This window comes from Paramisgurnus dabryanus, chromosome 14, assembly GCF_030506205.2.
Source record: "Paramisgurnus dabryanus chromosome 14, PD_genome_1.1, whole genome shotgun sequence".
NCBI classification, from domain to species: domain Eukaryota; kingdom Metazoa; phylum Chordata; class Actinopteri; order Cypriniformes; family Cobitidae; genus Paramisgurnus; species Paramisgurnus dabryanus.
In genome coordinates this window covers 14,355,406-14,376,055 of record NC_133350.1, presented here as the reverse complement: position 1 = coordinate 14,376,055, position 20,650 = coordinate 14,355,406, and the positions used below count along the sequence as shown (strand labels likewise).

Below are 20,650 nucleotides of genomic sequence, written 5' to 3'. Positions count from 1 at the left end.
TTTACAAACCGTAAAATCTCTCATGTACTGATATTTTGTACAGCACATTTAGTGTCTATTATAACTTTTCATGTTGAATATTCATTAAAAGACAATACACGTTAAAATCTCTTCATAGCAACTCAATAATTTACAAATGTTAAAGTTCACCCAAAAATTTTACTTTCTTACCCTGTTCTTCTTAACCTGTACAAGTTTCTTTTTTTGTTGAACACAAAAGATCCCATACAGCAAAAAAATAAATAATAATAAATTCTCTCTATGTTTTAAATATATCCTAAATATACACAACATTCGAAGTGGATCAAAACCTTTAATAAAAGTTTATATAAAACCAATCCCTAATACCCATTCTTTTTTAGGAAAACTTTGATAAACTTTTTTTGATCCACTTGAAATGTTGACTCGTATATTTTGTAGAAAGTAAAGCTTAATTAAATATATTTTTGAATTTGAAAATATATTTAGTTTTAATCTTCATATTTTAACAAACATTGCAAAATGTATTTCAGGGACAACAAATACCTTTCTTATTTTACAACCCATACAGCAAAAAATACATTTTTGTAAACATATTTCAAAATAAATTTGAGCACATATATTTTTGGCCATTTTTGTATATTTTGAAATATATTAAAATATATATATATATTTTAAAGAATTTATATTCACTTCACATAGGAAGAAAAACTTAAAATGTTACAAGCCTGTAAACATAACCGATTTTAAAAGATTAAAAATAAATATATTTTACTGCAAAACTATAACTATAATTTTATATTTTATACATACTTGTACAAACTGTTACATTTTATACAAACACTGATATTTTGGCCAGGAAAATATATTTTTGCCACATGGGTTGTAAAATTAGAAATGTATTTGTTGCCCTGAAATACATTTTGAAATATGTTAATATATGAAGGTTAAACTAAATATATTTTCAAATTCAAAAAGATATTTAATTAAGGTTTATTTATTACAAAATGTATTTCCCATATATTTAAAACATATTTTTGGCCAAATAATTTTTTTTGCCGTATGGGCAATAATGTGCATTATATTACATAAAATAAAAATAATATGTGGACCCTTATGTATTTTCTCATACATTAAATATATTGTAAAAATGTATTTAATTTATTTAAAAATTAAATAAATTAAGAAGGAGGACTGACTACATCCATTCGTTTAAACTGGCTTTGCACTAAACGGCACAAAAAAGTGAAATCAGAAGCTTATTTGCAGACACTTGCTGTGTTTCGTCAATTACATTCAGCCATTTTGAAGTGCGTGTCTATACTCATCTGACGTGAATTGAACATGAAATTAAAATTATATATTTTTTATTTGTCTCAATGTTATATTTTATTAACATTTTCATACCTCACTCGTGAAGTTTCTTTCACTGATTCCTCGATCGTGTGGGCGTGGCTTCTTTGACAGGAGTGATGTACGCATGCGCGGCGTGAGCACGAGCACAATAAGGAAGTGGAGAGATTATAAACATAAACGTTAATACAGACAGCAAAGAAAGGGTGTTAGATGAATGTCATCGAAACAGTGAGTGGATTAAACAGATTATATTGATCATTTGATCGGCCGGGAAATCTGCAGGAATCATGTCAGAGAAATCCAAGATCTTTCTGAGTGGAGTGGTCGAGGGTAAGTTCACTAAAATACTCATGATGATTCATCTATATAAAATATTACTGTCATCAATATATATATATATATATATATATATATATATATATATATATATATATATACATACAGAGAGAGTGACAGAAAGAGAGAGACATTGGTAGTGCATTGTTATTGCAGTGCTTCATATGTATTTTCATTGCAATGCATGAATATAATGGTAAAGCTTCACAGTTGATTTTTTTTCTCCCTATGAAGTGATGACCTTTGTGTTTTTTAGGGTTTTATGGACGGCCGTGGACTATGAACCAGAGGAAAGAGCTCTTCAGAAGGTAAATAAACTTGAGTTTGCTGTGACAGCTGATTATCATAAATCATCATGTGTTATCTGATCTGTGCTGATCTTTATCTCACTTTTATACTGCATGTTTGTTGTTGTATATAGGGAGCAGAAATGGGGATTGAACACTTACCTGTACGCCCCAAAAGATGATTATAAGCACAGAATGTACTGGAGAGATCTTTATTCTCTGGAAGAAGCAGGTGAAATGTGTTGGAAACTGTAAAATAGTCTTACACTTTCAGTAATGGCCTCATTAAAGTGATAATTTATCGAAAAAGCATTTATTCACCTTCAGGTTGTTCCAAACTTATATACATTTCTTTGTTCTGCTGAATATTTGTAACCAAGCAGATCTGGGGCACTACTGACTTTCATAGTTCTATGGAAGTGAAAGGTGCCCCAGATCCGTTTGATTATTAAAATATATTTATAGTGATGACAAAGTAAATCATGACAGAATGTTCATTTTCAGATACTAACTTTTCATAACTCCTTTATTCTGTCTTACAGATCAACTCATTACTCTCATCTCGGCTGCTAAAGAGTGTAATGTTGAGTTTATCTATGCCATTTCTCCGGGTCTGGACATCACCTTCTCAAACCCTAAAGAGGTGTCAGCACTGAAGAGAAAACTGAGCCAGGTGTCAAACCTTAGCATCTATCTTACATAAATCAGATTTAAGTGCTGTAGATCAGAACACATCATTCATGTGTGTTTTTAACTGGCACAGGTGAGTGAATTTGGCTGTCGCTCGTTTGCGCTGTTGTTTGATGACATTGAGACAGAAATGTGTCCCGCGGATAAAGAAGCGTTCGGCTCATTCGCTGACGCCCAAGTGTCCGTCACCAATGAAGTGTTTCAGCATCTGAAGGAACCGCAGGTCTTCCTCTTCTGTCCCACCGGTACTACATGTTACTCTTAACATTCTCCATTACACAGATAAACCTTCTTCATCAGATCATTTCTAAACATTGTGTTCATGTATTTGTCTGTCAGATTACTGTGCTGCCTTCTGCACCCCGAGTGTCCAGCTGTCCAAGTATTTAAACACAGTCGGAGAGAAACTCAATCTGGGCATTGACGTCCTCTGGACAGGTGACATCATCTACTAACAGACACATTAAACGCTATGACCGAGGGGCAACCTTCCGATCTCTCGGATGAAGCCAACATGGAAGTGACTTTAACTGCAATCCATCCACTGGCCACTAGAGGCTTCAAAAGGGAGTCAATTCCCTTAGACCCCCATGTTAAAATGCCCAAATTTACAACAGAAAATAATGTTTACAGCCTGGTACAAAAAAGTGATTTGGGTGTTTATAGCTATTTTTGCTCTTCATGACAACTGTGGGTTCAGTTTAAATTACATTAAGATTTAAAGTTCTGCATAACTAAGGGCGTGGCCACTTGAGTGACGGGTGAACTGCCACTGCTGTCACTAAAGCCGAGCTAGGTGGGCGTGTTTTCAGCAACCAGCCACCTCAGCTTCATCCATGTCCCGCCTCTTTACCCATTTTTGGTTATTCAAGAGTGACGCGCGGCCAAGATGGCGACTGCAGGCACCGCCTACTATCGGCTCTAAAAAAAGCTCTTCACAAACCTATCAGTGACGTTCACGGACACTACGTCCATATTTTTTACAGTCTATGGTTATGGCATGAAACTCACCTTGAACCTTTGAGTCTTTTCAATTAAATTTCAATATATAACCCATTATAGCTTCAAATGTTTATTGGTGAACATACATAGTGGTGATGACAAGCACAAAGTTTATACGTGTCATTTAACTTTTGAGGATTTTAATGGTGCGATCCAAAATCCACCTGTTTAATTCTTTGTTAATTGTTAGATATTTATTTTGACTCTCCTCCTTCAGGGCCAAAGGTGGTGTCAAATGATATCAGTGTGGCATCTATAGAGGAGGTATCTGCTGTTCTCAGGAGACCGCCAGTGATTTGGGACAACATTCACGCTAATGATTATGACCCACAGAGACTTTTCCTCGGACCCTTCAAGAATCGTCCCACAGAGCTCATCCCTAAACTCAGAGGAGTACTCACCAACCCCAACTGTGAATTTGAGCCCAATTTCGTTGCGGTTCACACACTGGCGACCTGGTGCAAGTCCAGCTCTGGACAGAAAGATGTTTCTATGGGTAAAGAAATGATATCTACAGAATCATAACTGCGGTTCATTATGCAAAAGCCTCTAAATACCACCTCTGGCAAAAATGAGAAAACTATATTGACCGAATTCTTTGGGCACGTATTATACGTTCATCAAATACTTTTACTTCAAATCCACTTAATCCCGGCCTCAGGCCATTCAGAAATGCTGATTTGTTTGCAGAATCCGTTAAACGCCACGTCAATTTTTCAGCAAAAGTGCACGAAAGAAGAATTGAATGCACGATGGTGCGCATATGTCAGATTTTAGGTGTCGTGCTGAAAGTTTCTTACCCGGTTAAAGTAGGTTTAACAAATATACTAGGATATTGACTGAATATTTAAGCATTTTACTTTTATTCAGAAAGGACAGTAAAGAGTGACTGGAGACTTTCTTGGAAGATTAGATTTTTGCCCAAAAGGTTAACATGTACTTAGAGGGTTTTGCAGCAAAAGCCTGTCAAATGTGTTAAAGAGGTCATATTTGGATTTTTTTTTAAAGATGTCAAATAAATCTTTGGTGTTCCCAAAAAACGTATGTGAAGTTTTAGCTCAAAATACCCCACAGATAATTTATTATAACATAAACTAGGTTTGAGCCAAAATGCACCGTTTTTGGGTGTGTCCTTTAAAATGAGCAGAAGAAATGCAAGCACTGATCGCCATAATGGCGGTTTGTTGAAATTGAAACTCAATTGTGCTGTCAATTATTTTCACTCTCTCTCTCTTTCTCTCTCTCTCTCTTTCTTTCTCTCTGCACCAAATGGCAGGAAATGTTGTTGGATAGTGCAGATTAAGGGGCGGTATTATTATAATAAGACTAACTACCTAAGTCACAAAACAGCTGAAATCTGAATGACCTATTTCATCACATGCTTGCAGATATTGGTTTACCAAAACTAAGTTACTGGGTCTTCTATATATATGTAAACATACAATATATCAAATGAAAGACAGACCCTCTGCTTTCAAACAAACAAACAATATCAATTATTTTTATTAGTTGATGCTCAGTTTTTTATGTTTAGTTTGTTTTAAAGTTGGGCAGAAGTGCCACCTAGTGGGTAATGGCGGAAATATGGATTGCCGTAAAAACTCGTCAGGGAAGCATCATTGGCAGGAAAATGTTGTCTCTTAATTGACGTGATAACTGGTCAATGGTGGGGAAGGAGTTAAACATGGAAAGTCAGATTTTCACGCTATGGCCCCTGTAAATACCAATAAAATGACTAAAGTGACTTTTTGTTAAAATAAGGCATTTCAATAACTGACTGACTGACCTTTTCATTGCCATTAAAGGAAAATGAACCTCTCATCTCTCTTCACCTATTATTGGTTCACAGATGGTGAAGATCAAGGTTCAGACTACATCCCCCATGATGCTTTGCGGCTTGCGCTCACAGAATGGCTGATTGAGTTTGGCAAAGCCGATCAACCTGATGGTAAGAATAAAACTTGTGTGTGTCTTCTGCATCTTGACCCTGACAAGTTTCCTATCTCAGCTTCTATCATTGGCAAATTAAGTCTTCAGTTTTTACTGTCAATTTTCAGATTTGTTTCTTAACCTAAAAATCTTATCTTTCATTTCAATCTCTTAATATTTTTAAAACAATGTCGACAAAACATGTAACTGCTTATGCAGGCTCTCGAAGTCGCAGCGGTCGCTCTAAACGAGAGTCGTCTGAAGAAGAACCGATGCAGACGGACGGCTACGTTCCCGGACCCAAAGACAACCCGCTGTACTCGGCCGAACCCCTGACGCTGGAGGATCTTAACCTCCTGTCAGAGCTCTTCTACCTGCCGTACGAACACGGCCCGACCGCAGTCACCATGTTAAAGGAACTCCATTGGCTCCGGGACAACAGCGATGCTGCTACGACTGGTGACATCACAACTGAATGTGAAAGGGTCAGAGTCAAACATCATACAGTCACATAGTCATGATAACCTGAAAAATTCTGGGAATTTTGTAAACATTTTAAATAATCCGGATTAAAGCGTGTAGTTCGGTGGTCTGTTTTGTGAATATATTTGAGTGTTAATGTTGTGTTGCGATGTCATGGCAGGTTAAAGAGTGGCGACAGAGAGCTGTGAGGTTTGATGAAATGTGTGCTGCTGTAGTTCAGATGTTCAACAGATTGTCAAACGTCCCCAACAGACTGATCCTCTATGACCTCTACAACTACATCTGTGACATAAAGAGTGGAGTTTTACTGGCCAGAGCCTTCGTCAAAACACTCGGTACATCAGTTATCTTACACTGAACTGAATTCTTACCATTCGTTTTTGTCTAGTCATAAAACTTTTTTGTCTTAATGGTGTTTAGGAGGTGGAACTCCGCACACAGCTATGATTATAAATGATGACCCAGAGCCGTGGGGTTTTAGAGGGGGTCTTTCTGGAGAATTCCAGGTACGATAATATATCACATTTCATCTTAAAACACCGACCTGAAACCAGTGACCTCTGCAGTGTTCCTTGTGTGTTTTTTAGAGGTTGCTGCCGTGTCATGGTAACAGAGATCTGTTTCGCATTCCTCCTGCAACACGCATGTACACCATCCGCCCAAATACTGCTGAAGATCGGGTAAAACACACACACACACACACACACACACAGAGGCGCACACAGACACATGCACGCACGCACGCATAAACACAAACAGATGCATGCACAAACACACAGACGCATGTATGCATACACATGCACGCAGATGCACGCACACACAGACGCAAGCGCGCAGACACATGCATGCAGACATGACAAAGACGCACGCAGACACGCACACAGATACGGATGCAAGCACGCAGACACAGACGCAAGCACCAAGAGGCTTACACAGACACGCACGCAGACACACACAGATGCATGCACACACGCAGACGCAAGCACAGAGACACACACGCAGACGCAAGCACACAGACACACACAGATGCACGCACGCACGCACACAGACTCAAGCACGCAGACACACACGCATACGCAAGCACACAGACACACACAGACACATTCATGCAGACACACACAGACACACAGACGCACACACGCATGACACACACAGATGCACGCACGCACGCACGCAGACACACACAGACGCATGCATGCAGACACAGACACACACAGACAGTCATTCATAATCATGGTTGTGTGTTTGTGTTTCAGCCAGAGGTGATGAAGCTTTTTAAAGAGATGAATACTGAGACACAACAGACCGTGGAGCTGATTGGAGACAGGTGAGGAGCTCTTGACCCTGTTCACCATAAGATAACATTGAGAACACATCATTACATTCTAGTATTTATAAGTAAAAAATGAGATATTACATTTTAGTCACATGACATTAGTTAATGGAAAAACTTGAATGGAAATGCAGCTTGTGATAGTTAAGATATATTGTATGTATGATGTACAGTGCATCAGTAGTGTCGTGTGTTGTTCTGTCAGGCTGGTGCAGGGTGACGTCCACCCCACTCAAAACTGCAGTCTGATCCTGGAGGATTCATCTGGTATCTGTGGTTATGTCTTTGCCCTCTCTGATGCTAAAACTGCAATGACTAAAGCTCAGGTACAGAAGACTCAAGCTGTCAACAAATTCATACATGAACTACTGCACGACTTTTTAACTTTAGTTTTTTAATTCTTCTGTTCCTCAAGTATCCAGAGGCGATGCTATCTGATTACCCATCAGTCATGACCGTTCAGATCCACCCGAAAGTTCCTGACCCCACAGCAACTAAGCGTCTGATTGGACAAGTGCTGTCATCACTGAGAGAGAGTGGTGAGTTTTCAACACCCAGTACCAATAGTACCTCATTGAGTGTTGGTTTTCATAAACGGCAATATATTTTAGTAGGAAACAACGAAACTAGCTGCGTTTTACCTTTCAAATTGTGCAAATTGATTTAGCAAACTAGTAATGCACCCAATGGAAACACAGCAATTTCACATAAAGACATGTGTTCGACTTCATGTGGTGTCACAAGAACCACAAGCGAATGACATCAAAGTAATGAGAGCAATTAGGCAGTCGACTGCAAAAATTATATACATTTTTAAACATTTTTTAAAATATACAAAATTGGCCAAAAATATATGTACTGAAATATATTTTGAAATATGTTTAAAAAAAAATTTTCACCAAATTTTTTTTAATATATTTTAAAATCTATTTTAAAAATAAATATATTTTAAAGCATTTATTTTCACATCACACCTGTAAACAAAGATTGAAATTAAATATATTTCCAACTGCAAAAATATACTTAAAGGGACACTTCACCCACTTGCATTAATCTTTGTATAGTTAGAACCCCAGACATGTTTTTGAATGGTTTTGCATCATTGCCACTGAGAGAGGAGAAATACAGATTTCAGTGTTGCACTTCCTTCTTCCAATGATGTAAAAATCATCAAACACCACTTTACTCGGTCAAAATAGGCACCAAAATTCTAAATATATGTTAAATTTCACCTACAAATATAACACACTTTCAATAAAGATTAAAGTTTCTACGGCTGAAATGCTCCTTTAAAATTATATATATATTTTAAACATACTTATACATTTTGTACAAACTTTAATATTTTGTCCAGGAGACTTTTTTTGCCGTATGGGTTGTAAAACGAGACATTTATTTGTTGCCTCGAAATACATTTAAAAAATATATGTTAAAGGTGCAGTGTGTAAATTTTAGTGGTATCTAATGTAGGGCTGGGCGGTATGACGGTATATTCCGTTACCGCGGAATAAAATGTCAGACGTTTTTCTATTCCGTCTATTCCGCGGAATGCAAATAAGTGGGCGTGGCTAACTCTGCCCTCCAGCATGTTAGACTGAGTATGACGGAGAAACATGTAAAAGTTACGAGTTATTTGTGTAATTTTTATAATAAGTGCCAGTGAATCCACCGCGGGTCATGCAGCGAGACTCTTGTCTTGCTCTCTCTCTCGCGCGCACGCTCTCTCTCTCCTCATGCAGCAGCCGGCCTTTCGGTCTCTCTCGTGCAGAGGTCTCTCTAGGCAAACGCAAGGAGCTGCGACGCCAAATAAAGAGTTCTTCTCGCACATAATGCTAATAGTTGTAAAGTTTTCTGAACTTTAAGCAAGCTAAGACAAAATTCGCGTTTATATCAGTGATACGTGCGCTGCTGGAGAGATGTAGTTTGACGCGCCATTTGCTTATACAAAACATATTTGATCGGAAAGACGAGAAAGAGATGCAAATATTAAGGTCTAATAGAAAGTAAAGGGCGTCAAGACCTTAAAACAAACTTTATGATCATCACATCATAGCACCTGTCACATTTATAATATCTAGAGCAGTAATTCTCAAAGTTCTCCGCCAAAGCCCCCCAGTGGTCCGCCAAAAGATGACCTAAACTAGGCAAGTGTTTATACAATCGTCACTTATTTAAGTAGATTTTTAATGCACTTGCAAAACTGTGATATCAGTTCTTGCCATTCTGTTTTAATAACGTAAAAATGGATCGGTGGCTAAACCAAAGAGAAGTCAAAAGAAAAGATCAAGTGTCAACTGAAAGCAGCTAAAATCCCCAGATCTATTCGTTTTGTAATGTACTAGTTTTTGTTTCCTGTGTAAAATCCCTGTAATTTCAGTGATTTTATGAGGGGAAAACATTTTATTCAGCATTTTATTGTTACCATAGTTACAACCATAGACTTCATATACCCATCACCTCAGTTTTAAACTAATGGCTCTTTGGAATGACATTAAGTGGGACCTAGGCTGTTACAGTATGTTTAATTGCAGTTTTTTTCACATGTGCAGTTTGTTGTTCATATTAAGCTGTAACTCATTTCACATTTACTTGTTCAAATGAAATCAAATTCATATAATAATTTCTGAACATAGCATTGCATTTTAAAAAAATTAGTTTTTGACTTGAAACAGTTGCATATTGAACTTAAATTTAGCTAATCCTTCTTATTTTGTTGTTTTTTGGGGGGCGTGTTAGAGTGGGATTCTGTTAGGTGGTCCTCAGAAAAAAATTAGAAGATAAAGTGGTCCTTGGGATAAAAAAGTTTGAGAAACACTGATCTAGAGCTGCTTCTCTCAAATACAGGTATATATAAGCCTGTCTGTAGGTTTTTGCATATATTTATACCTGTTCATTTTACATATTGCATATGTTTAATGTAATGTATGCATTAATACAAAATACAATGAAGCCATACAATAGCTTCAATAGTCTAACTCAATTAAAAACAAGATTCTGTCTAATCAAGACTTATCTGTTGTTATCTTCTGGGCATTTTCATTTTAACATTATTAACTTTAAATAGCTCATATTTTAAAACTGTGGTGAGCATTTAGTTAAAAGCTATAGTGAGTGATGTATTTCTGTACATTTTCATCATCAAAAACCAATATAAACTGAAAAACATGTATACCGTGAAATATTCCGTTCCGTGAAATAAAATGACTCATTCAGTGAAATAGATTTTTGGTCATTCCGCCCACCCCTAATCCTGTGGTGAGGTTGCGAATTCCAACCAACATCTCAGTCCACTGCTCACCCCTCACTTTTGAAACACATAAAGAAGCTACGGTAGCCGCCACCGGACAAACATGACATTGTCGGAGACAAGTTAGTAAAAACAGTTTGTCCGTTAAGGGCACCTGTAGAAACATGGAGGCACAAAATGGCGACTTCCATGAAAGGGGACCCTCTGTGTATGTAGATAAAAACATCTCATTCTAAGGTAATAAACACATAACGGTTCATTATGAAAGGTCTTTATACACCCCTGATAATATAGTTTTGTATATTATTTTCCATTTCTGTCAAGAGATCCTTCTAAAAAGTACACACTGCACATTTAATATATATATTTAAGGTTAAAACCTTAATATATTTTCAAATTAAAAAATGTATTTATCATATATTTAAAAATATATTTGGCCAAAGAAATTTATTTTTTGCAAAATTAAGTTTTATTCGCATGACATCAGTTAATGGAAACGGCATAATTTTTCTATTTTTTTGTCAACGTAACGCTAATTTTTTGTGCAAATCTTTAATGGAAACGCATCTATTGTTTATTTGTAAATATTATTGTTTCTGTCTGAATGTTTCGCAGGTTCTAAAGGCGTTTATATCGAGTTCAGGTCCAATGACAGAAGGATGATGGACTTCCTCAAGACATTAAACTTCTTCCAGGTGCTCCGATTCGAAGGACTTCCGGCAAATCTGGTCGTCATGGGAACTAAACTATGACATCTTCAGGATCACCACCAGCTCACATTTACACAATAAAACATCTGATTAAAGTCTTATTCATTGGAAATAGAAAAAAATTTTAATTACTTTTGAGTGCTTGATCTTTGTTTCTGTGTTTAAATCCTAACTTTAAAATGACTGATTTAGATGTTAAATATTTTATTTAACTGTTGAATAAAAAATATCTGTAAGACATCAACACTTCTAAATATTAAATGTTTATTTGCATATTCGTTTTTAATATGCATGCCTCAGACATACGGTATAATCTCTTCCTTAATAACAGAAATTAAATAATAAAATGATTCCGTGTAGTTATAAAACACAAACCAAACAGCAAAAATAGCATAAATATGTTTTAAAGTTTTACACTGGGTTTCTTTTTCCGTTAAATTAAGACACTGCATTTGTCAATGCACGTGTTAAGAGACAAACTATTATTGCATCTAGTTCCTTCTGATTTAATTCCCTGAGATCCTGCTGTAAAATCTTTCATGTGTCTCACATTGAGACAGACATCCATCTACATATAGCACACAGTTAATGTTCAGCCTATGTTACTGTCCATTATTACTCTTTTTATACCCATGGCATTGTGGGTAACAGATGCCTGCTCAGGTCTGACACCTAAACAACAGACACAATGATGATAAGAATCATCTGACAGTGCGTAAAGATAATCCATAGCTGCTAATGTCCATCAAACGTTCACCATCCGTCTAAATGAACTCTAGACCCTCATATTTGACGTCTCCGATTTTAGTGTCAGCCAGTAGAACGCGTCCGTCCAGTGTGAACGCGGTGATATAGGTGGCGATGTGACCCGCGTCCTCCTCTGATTTCAGCGCTACTATAATCTGGTCATCTGTGTCTGGGATGAATTTAAAGGAAGAGAATCCAAGGGTGAGATTTAAAGGGCCCACGCGTGACACTGAGATCTGATTGAAGTCAGACGAACTTCTCAGCATGAGATTTGTGCCACGGCGCTCATCCGCGGTCTCATCGTATTGCTCTGTACTGGCGCGGCGTGGGAGGAAGAACCAACGTTGTAGGCGTTCGCTCCAGGCGGCCGACTCGTGGATAAGATAACCTGAGAAAAAAATTAGAATTACATTGATTTTCATGACAAAATGATACAGAATCTAAATAATACTGTTGTGGTGCTTTCACACCAAACATGAATGAAATGTTGATTGCAAGTCAATTCAGAGGCTAAAGTGTGATTCAATTGAACTGCACATGTTTAAAAATCTAAACTTTGACAAATATTCGCATTGTGTTAGCCAATTAGGAGCTTGCTCTAGTAATGACGTGATTACACGTAGTGAGCTGAGGCAGAAATACTAAACAACAATGGAGGACACAATTATCGACACATCTTCGTACTTTGATCTTTGTGAAGGAGTCGGCAAATGTTTTCGTATCTGAATTCACACACAAATGACGTGAATTAACTCAAAATGTTCAAGGCACCAAACTACACGTGACGTGAATAGCACAATTTATTCATGTACTGTTAATGTACTGTCACAGTAAGCCAAATGACCAATCAGCACGCAGCTTTGAACTTCTGTGGCCCCTCCCACATGGTCAGCTGTAAAATTAATCCTCGCCACATCCGAAATCCCGTAAAGTAACAGTACAGACGAAATTAAATGAAGTACCTACTGCTTTATTGTTAAAACACTGATCTGTATTTGAAATCTAAATAATGTAAAGAGCTGCCCAGGTCATAGATTTGCGATTTTTTTTTTTTTGGCGCCTCCTTAGCATACGTGGCCTCATGGGAGAGTTAACTGCCAATCTAATGTAAATCCAGCCGTCATACTTTTCGTGTACTGTTTTTCGAATACTCCACACTTTACATACTGATTTACTATGTAGTTTAGAAGTAGGCAAAATTTTAAGTGATTTTTGACTCACCTGGTGGTGTAATTTCTGCTGCTCTTTTGAGTGCATTATAATGTGGCACCCAGTTCACATGTTCCACGTCTCCATGGAAACCAATCACCTTCACCCACTCGGGATTGTTGTTGACGAACTCGCCCGTGATGGTCGTCCACTCCTTACCGAGTCCACCGACATAGAGTCGCTCATCTTTTACAGCCAACCATTCAGCTTTAAAGCCTGCGATGAGGGCAAACCATAGACTTATTAAAGGTGCAGTGTGTACATTTTAGCGACATCAAGTGGTGAGGTTGCAAATTGCACCCCTTCCTTTCGAAGTACCTAGAGAAGCTACGGTACTAACATGTCATCGTCTGAGACAACTTAGTAACAAAACGCTCTGTGGACAGCTACTTCCATGTAAGACGACCCGTGGTTATGTAGATAAAAACGACATGTAAGGTCTTTATACACCACTGAAAACATCTGTATTTACCTTTAGATACGCTACCATCTCCATCTGGCAGTATGACCCACGGCACAGCCCGGTTATTCTCTATACGGTACACTACACCCGTCCGGTCGTCAACACTGTACAGGTGCCCGTTAAAAGCCACCAGCTCGGACAGCTCCATTCCCCGTCCCTTCTCCGACAGATGGCTTTCCAAGACGACTCTGTCTGCATCCCACTCCACAGACACCCGGTCCCCACTGTCAGACACCAGCAGGTGACCTCGCTTCAGGAAACTAAACCACGTGTTGTTCTTCGTGCTGCGCGAGTTTGTGTCCAAATCCGCTATCACTCCGATCCGGTAACGGATCCCTTCTGCCGTGTTTTCCGGTGGGCTGAGCGGGTACGTGTCATTGTACACTGACCCCATTGACTCAGCGGCCACCATCACGCCGGACACATCCCGACCGGACCGCCAGGATCTGCTGTCCACGGTGTAATCGCCGGAGTCCGTTAGTGTTTGGTGCAGGAATACGAGCAGACCCAGGGTCAGAAGGGACACGATTATAATGGCCCGCCATCTGAAGCGGAAGCGGGGGTCGGATACGGTGCTGCTGACGGAGGAGAACATGGAGGCACCATGAACAGGATCCCGTTTGGAGTTTAGGGAGTCACGGCTCACTGTTGACACAGAAAAAACATGGATTTAAAAACTTATATCTAAAAAACACATCATATAAGTCATACAGAGTCTCTAGTGATCAACTTCCCATCCTGAACATGAAATGTGTCATTTTTTTGGGTTGTAAAATACGTTCTTCTATTGCAGTTGAATAAACTATCATTGAACAGTAAACTCAGTGACTGTAGTGTTATGAAAACAGCTTGACTTTCAGTGTCAACACACCATTCAATGAAAAACCTGTTTAAAACAGACATCATTATTTAAACTGACACTTAAATATTTGTGTCTGTGTAGATTTATATTTTCATTAACTACTATTTGATATACGCGGTACATATCAGCCATTAAAGGAGTAGTACACTTTATAGATGGGGCCCATTGACTTACCATAGTATTTTTTTCCTACTATAAAAAGTCAATGGACCCCATCTTTAAAGTGGACTACTCCTTTACATTATCTATCTATCATATTTCTTAAATATATACATGCATGTGTGCACTGCAAAAAAATATTTTCAAGAAAAAAAATCTTTGTATTTTTGTCTTGTTTTCAGTCAAAATATCTAAATATTTTTTTTAAATAAAAATGCTTTTTCTTGATGAGGAAAATGACCAAAGAAAATAAGTCTAGTTTTAAGACCAAAAATATCAAATTTAAGTGATTTTGTGCATAAAACAAGCAAAAAATCTGCCAATGGGGCAAGCAAAAAAATCCTAAACATTTTTCTTAAACACTAAAATCAAGAAAAATTTGCTTACCTCATTGGCAGATTTTTTTGTTTGTTTTATGCACAAAATCACTTGAATGTGATATTTTTGGTCTAAAAACTAGACTTATTTTCTTGGGTCGTTTTGCTCATCAAGAAAAAAAATCTTAATTTAAGAAGTTTTACTGAAAACAAGACAAAAATACAAAGAATTTTTTTCTTGAAAATATTTTTTTGCAGTGTGTATTTATATATACATAATTATCATACATTTTTATACTTTTATTACTATAAATATGTTTTCATCTTTGATGGGTTGATTTTATTGTTTTATTATGTTTAGCTGGTACATATAAATACAATATTATATTGACATTTTGTTTTCATAAAGGACAGACTACAAAAATTATTCCCAAGACATTAGATAACATACATAAAATACATTCTGTGAAAATATAATCTTTAATATAAAGCTGAATAACGATTAATTGCAACAAATCATTTGCAGAATAAAAGTTTTTGTATAATAGTTGTATATATAAATATACACGCATGCATATATTTAAAAAATATTTCCATGTGTACTGTATATACATTTTTATATTTCAATAGAAATTGTATTATATAAAAATATTTAACCTATAATATATTTCTTACAATTATACATGCATATGTGTGTGTGTGTGCATAAGTATTATACACAGTACACACATATAAATGATGTAAAAATACTTTTATTCTGTAAGTGATTAGTTGCGATTAATCGTTACGCAGCTCTAATCCTGATCTTATATTCATTGATATATGACATCAGTTCTCTTCAGGTGTAGATCATCACATTAGGACACTTAATGCTCTCTTCCAGACAAATGGGATTTAGGATATTTGCCCCCTTAAAGGGACACTCCACTTTTTTTTGAAAATAAGCTCATTTTCCATGCAGCTCCCATAGAGTTAAACATTTGATTTTTACCGTTTTGGAATCCATTCAGCTGATCTCCGGGTCTGGTGCTAGCACTTTTAGCATAGCTTAGCACAATTAATTGAATCTGATCAGACCATTAGCATCACGCTAATAGAGTTTGGATATTTCTCTTATTTAAAACTTGACTCTTCTGTAGTTACATCGTGTACTAAGACCGACGGAAAATTTAAAGTTTGCTAAGTTATTCTAAAAGTGGTAACGCCAGAACGGAGATCTACTGAATGAATTTCAAAACGATAAAAATCAAATGTTTAACTCTAGGGGAGCTCGAAAATGACCATATATTTTAAAAAAAAGTGATGTGTTCCTTTAACCTTTATGTCATTTCTGGAACAGCACTCTTTTAATGTGAAAGATTTAAACCTTCAAAGTTACATAACTCAGACACTATTACAAACACCGTGTCATTGATGTGTTAGTGCTCTTATTTACAATTGTTCATGTTTAATTTCCAACTTACGAAACTTTTTATTGTCAAAAGCTTTGTTTGAAAGGTGTATTTAGTATTAACAGTGACCACATTGTGCTTATATAAACTAAATAAAAGAAAAACAAATAAAATCAAACAAGCAATACTCCCACAGAAACAAATCAAAGTCAATATAAGATGTTACATATTAATCAAATATTAGCTATCAGAATGACAAAGACTTTCGAATCCATCTGAAGAATTGAAGTGTACTGTGACAAAAACTGCATTAAAAGCATTTAGTTCATATTTACCTAATAATAAATGATCAGGTTTAAAAAGATTTCTCCAACGAAGGACCGACCAAGAACATATTTATCATATTTGCTTCAGTTTGACAGCAGAAGAAACATCAATCCAGTTTCTGTAATAGACGCGGGGCATGACTTTGCACTGAACTCTGTACCCCAACTAATCTCCTCATTCACATCTTCTTGCTAAAGAAACTTAATCGCATCTAAAGACTCCAGACAAAGACTATTCAACTGTAAGATTACACCTTTTTTGTGCAAACAAGAGTGAAAAATCGATTTAAAAGACAAAAGTTAGACAGGAGAAGAAAATCTGGAAATGTAGCCCCAGTAACTTGTGCAATGTCTTAAAAATAAACATGTTTTGATGTCTTTTTGTGTGAGACATTTACACTACACTACTTCACTACTTGAAATATGTTGCTAAATTGAAATTTTAGAGATACCTGTCCACATTTAATTAGATAAGTCTTGCACAATTGAAAGATCTGCCCGGAGGCGGTGCAAACATGGTCGACTAGTTGCCCGACTTCCCTAAGGGACCTTTACTACAACTAAACAGATGCTAATTAAACACAAGCACACAGAGAAACAGTTCACCCGTTACACCTGACAGAGACTTTAGTGCTCAACATGACTAGTTAATGATCCGTACAATACATTACTACACAAGTCATTACACACCACAGCATGACTTCATATACATCACATAAATCTCTGCATTCATCATCAAAAAAAAACAACGCTGATCTTCAGCTGCTGTCAATGTCAAACACAATCATAGCCATCTTTATTTTAACACCAATGAAAGGTGTCACCAATCCAGCTAAATTAAAAACATCAATTACATTCATTAACATTAATTACAAACTTATTTAATCACAAATAAGACGATATGATCAGTGATATATGTGGCTGAACATTTATGTATTTATACACTGAAAAAATTACTGTCTTAGTATGTGTGTCTTGTTTTCCGTACAAATATCTAAAGACAAGATGTTTTTTTAATGAGCTAATTAAGATAAGATAATAAGTCTAGTTTTTAGACAAAAAATATAACATTTAAGTGAATTTGTGATTAAAACAAGCAAAAAAATCTGCCAAAGGGGTAATAAAAAAGCTTAAACTTTTTTCTTAAACACTAAATTTAAGGAAAAAATCAAGAAAAAGTACCCTGTTTGGCAGATTTTTTATTGTTTTGAGCACAACTTCACTTTAAATTGTATATATTTGTCTAAAAACTAGACTTATTTTCTTAGGGTATTTTGCTCATCAAAAACCTCTTGATTTACGAATTTATAGATATTTGTACTGAAAACAAGACAAAAATACTAAGTAAATAAGTCATTTTTGCAGTACATATACGTTTGTTTGATATAAGTTTAAATACAAATATTTATATGTATCAGTCTGAGGAAGAACTGGTTTATCCGCAAATTTATCGAAACATCTCATGTTTGTAAGACAGCACAAAGCTTCTTTGCAATATTTTGAAATTTGTTATATATAGTTATAATTAATTTATTTTTTTTAGTTTACTAATAGCTTAATGTAATTTCTATAATATCCATACATAACCAAGTTTCATGTTCTGATCAGTATTAATATATAAATATTATGACAGATAATTCAACCTCAGATTTTCCTCCACAAATACACAAAGATGCACTGACAGTAGTCACTTCATTAATAATAAAACAACAAACAGAACACAACTCATTCTCACCTTTTCTTCTCGCCCTCATGTCTCTTTCTGACGTTATTTCACTGTAATACTGTGAGGTTTTATGTTGCGCCTCTCCCCGTGCGAGCCGTCAGCGTCTCTTGAGATCACTGAACCTCGCAACAGTGACGAAGCAAATAACGCAACAAAACGAACCTTTACCTACATGAACAACACACATTAACCCAATGATGGCCTGAGCTTTGACATTGTGTCGGAGGTGACAGGTGAGGCTCTTTATTCTGGGCTGTAATACCTTTAGAAACATAAAAACGATTCGCTCTTTTCACAGCCCGTTCACTGTGTGTTTATCTAAAGGTTAGGTCTCTGTGTGGCTCATGAAGAGGAGCGATGATTTGTTTAAATGGAAATGATTGGGAAACATTTTGTTCTCTTACATTACCTGCTAAAAGAGTGAATGATCAATACAGGGCAGAGTTCAACTTTAAAGCCTTTGTTACCAGACACGGTATCTTATCTTATTTTTTTTTTCAATTAAAATTTATTATTTCATTATATGTGACCCTGTGAAATCCTGATGAAAGTCTCATAATCTAATAAAGAGATAGGAGCATCAAAGTTTGATTTCAATCAATGACAAGATCTTACTCAGACAATATTAGAGATGCATAACAATTAATCGTGACTAATCATTTGAACACACACACACACACACACACACACACACACACACACACACACACACACACACACACACACACACACGTATAATAAAAAAAGTATTTATAGATTGGGGGGGTTTCCCGGGCAGGGATTATCTTAAACCAGGACTAGTCCTTAGTTTAGATATGAAATATAACTAGTTTTAACAAACTTGCCTTAGTAAAAACACTTAGCAGAAACACTTTTGTGCATTTTGAGGCAAAAAAAAGGGCACTGATGTATTTTAAGATATGTCAGTACAAGTTGTTTTCAGTTTGGACAGCTCGTACATTTATTTTAGTCAAGGACTAGTCTAATCCCTGTCCGGGAAACCGCCCTTACATATTTTTATGTAATACAAATGATATTTAAATATAAAAATGTATATACACATGTAAATATTTCTTAAATATATACATGTGCTTATATTAATATATACATAATTATTATACAAAAACTTTTATGCTGCAAATGATTAGTTGCGATTAATCAATATTCAGCCTTATATTACAGATCATATTTTCACAGAATGTATTTTATGTATGTTTTCTAATGTCTTGGGAATATTTTTTGTAATCTGTCCTTTAAAACATAAATTCAATATAATATATTGTATTCATGTGTAATAGCTAAACATAATAATAAACAATAAAACCACCCCGTTAAAGATGAAAAATAATAATATTTTAATAATAAACATACTTATAATAATAAAAGTTTTTTATGCACTAAAGGGGTTGGATCTCTACAAAAAACAAACAAGTTGTACAGTTATGTGATATAAAATTGTTTGTCATTGAGAAGTTCAAATATAAAAAGCTTTTGAATCACCGGAAGTGTTCTGATGTACGCATGCGCTGCTGGGACACACGAGCTGCTTTATTTACAATTCACTCTCTCCACTAACAACAAACACACAAACAACCATAAAGTCAGTATTTAATTACGGTTTATACGCGTTATGTCACAGTTATTCTGGAAGATTCGACGCACAGTTAACACGACAGCTTCATAAACCTCACTGTTAAAACCGCAGTCTTGTATCAGCAGTGTTGTCTGTGATTATATGATATAATAAAGTCAAACTCACTGTGTTTCTCCGATCAACGGGTGAATTTCTGGCCGGTCCGGTGTTATTTTATCCTCGAGCCATCCCGTGTGAAGCGATGCCTGGCCGCCCGGTGCCAACAAACCGCACTCCAACCACGGCCCCGCCCACGGCAACCGATGCCGCCTAATGAATATTAATGGGATAATGCCACGTTCACCCAGCACGCATAGCTGATTGGCTGAACGGATACATTGGTAAGTGAGCGCTTATCGCGTTTCATGAATATTAATTAGGTTATACAACTGCCAGAAAGATTACTAAGCAACGTCTGCGTCGTCTGATTAAAATTAATGAGATAAATATTTCCAACAAGTTATT

At 36.3% G+C, this 20,650-nt stretch overlaps 2 protein-coding genes across 3 annotated transcripts; one reads left to right on the top strand and one right to left on the bottom strand.

Moving 5' to 3' along the window:
• The first annotated feature begins 1,448 nt into the window (after positions 1-1,448).
• ogal (O-GlcNAcase like) lies at positions 1,449-11,653 on the top strand. The gene is made up of 16 exons (XM_065259225.2): positions 1,449-1,665; positions 1,928-1,979; positions 2,093-2,190; positions 2,501-2,631; positions 2,722-2,893; positions 2,988-3,086; positions 3,868-4,146; positions 5,500-5,598; positions 5,799-6,064; positions 6,223-6,397; positions 6,483-6,568; positions 6,650-6,742; positions 7,319-7,389; positions 7,601-7,721; positions 7,811-7,934; positions 11,258-11,653. The coding sequence occupies exons 1-16, from the start codon at positions 1,623-1,625 to the stop codon at positions 11,392-11,394; spliced, it is 2,046 nt and encodes a 681-aa protein (XP_065115297.1). The 5' UTR covers positions 1,449-1,622; the 3' UTR covers positions 11,395-11,653.
• cant1b (calcium activated nucleotidase 1b) lies at positions 11,597-20,465 on the bottom strand. 2 transcript variants are annotated; one of them, XM_065259231.1, is made up of 4 exons: positions 20,312-20,465; positions 13,781-14,416; positions 13,321-13,524; positions 11,597-12,487 (listed from the first exon to the last, which is right to left on the bottom strand). In XM_065259231.1, coding segments are annotated over exons 1-4 (1,212 nt in total). In that variant the 5' UTR covers positions 20,313-20,465; the 3' UTR covers positions 11,597-12,116. The 2 variants fall into 2 exon arrangements, with proteins under 2 accessions (XP_065115303.1, XP_065115302.1); XM_065259230.2 differs by lacking the exon at positions 20,312-20,465 and adding an exon at positions 18,562-18,695.
• Between the last annotated feature and the right edge of the window lie 185 nt (positions 20,466-20,650).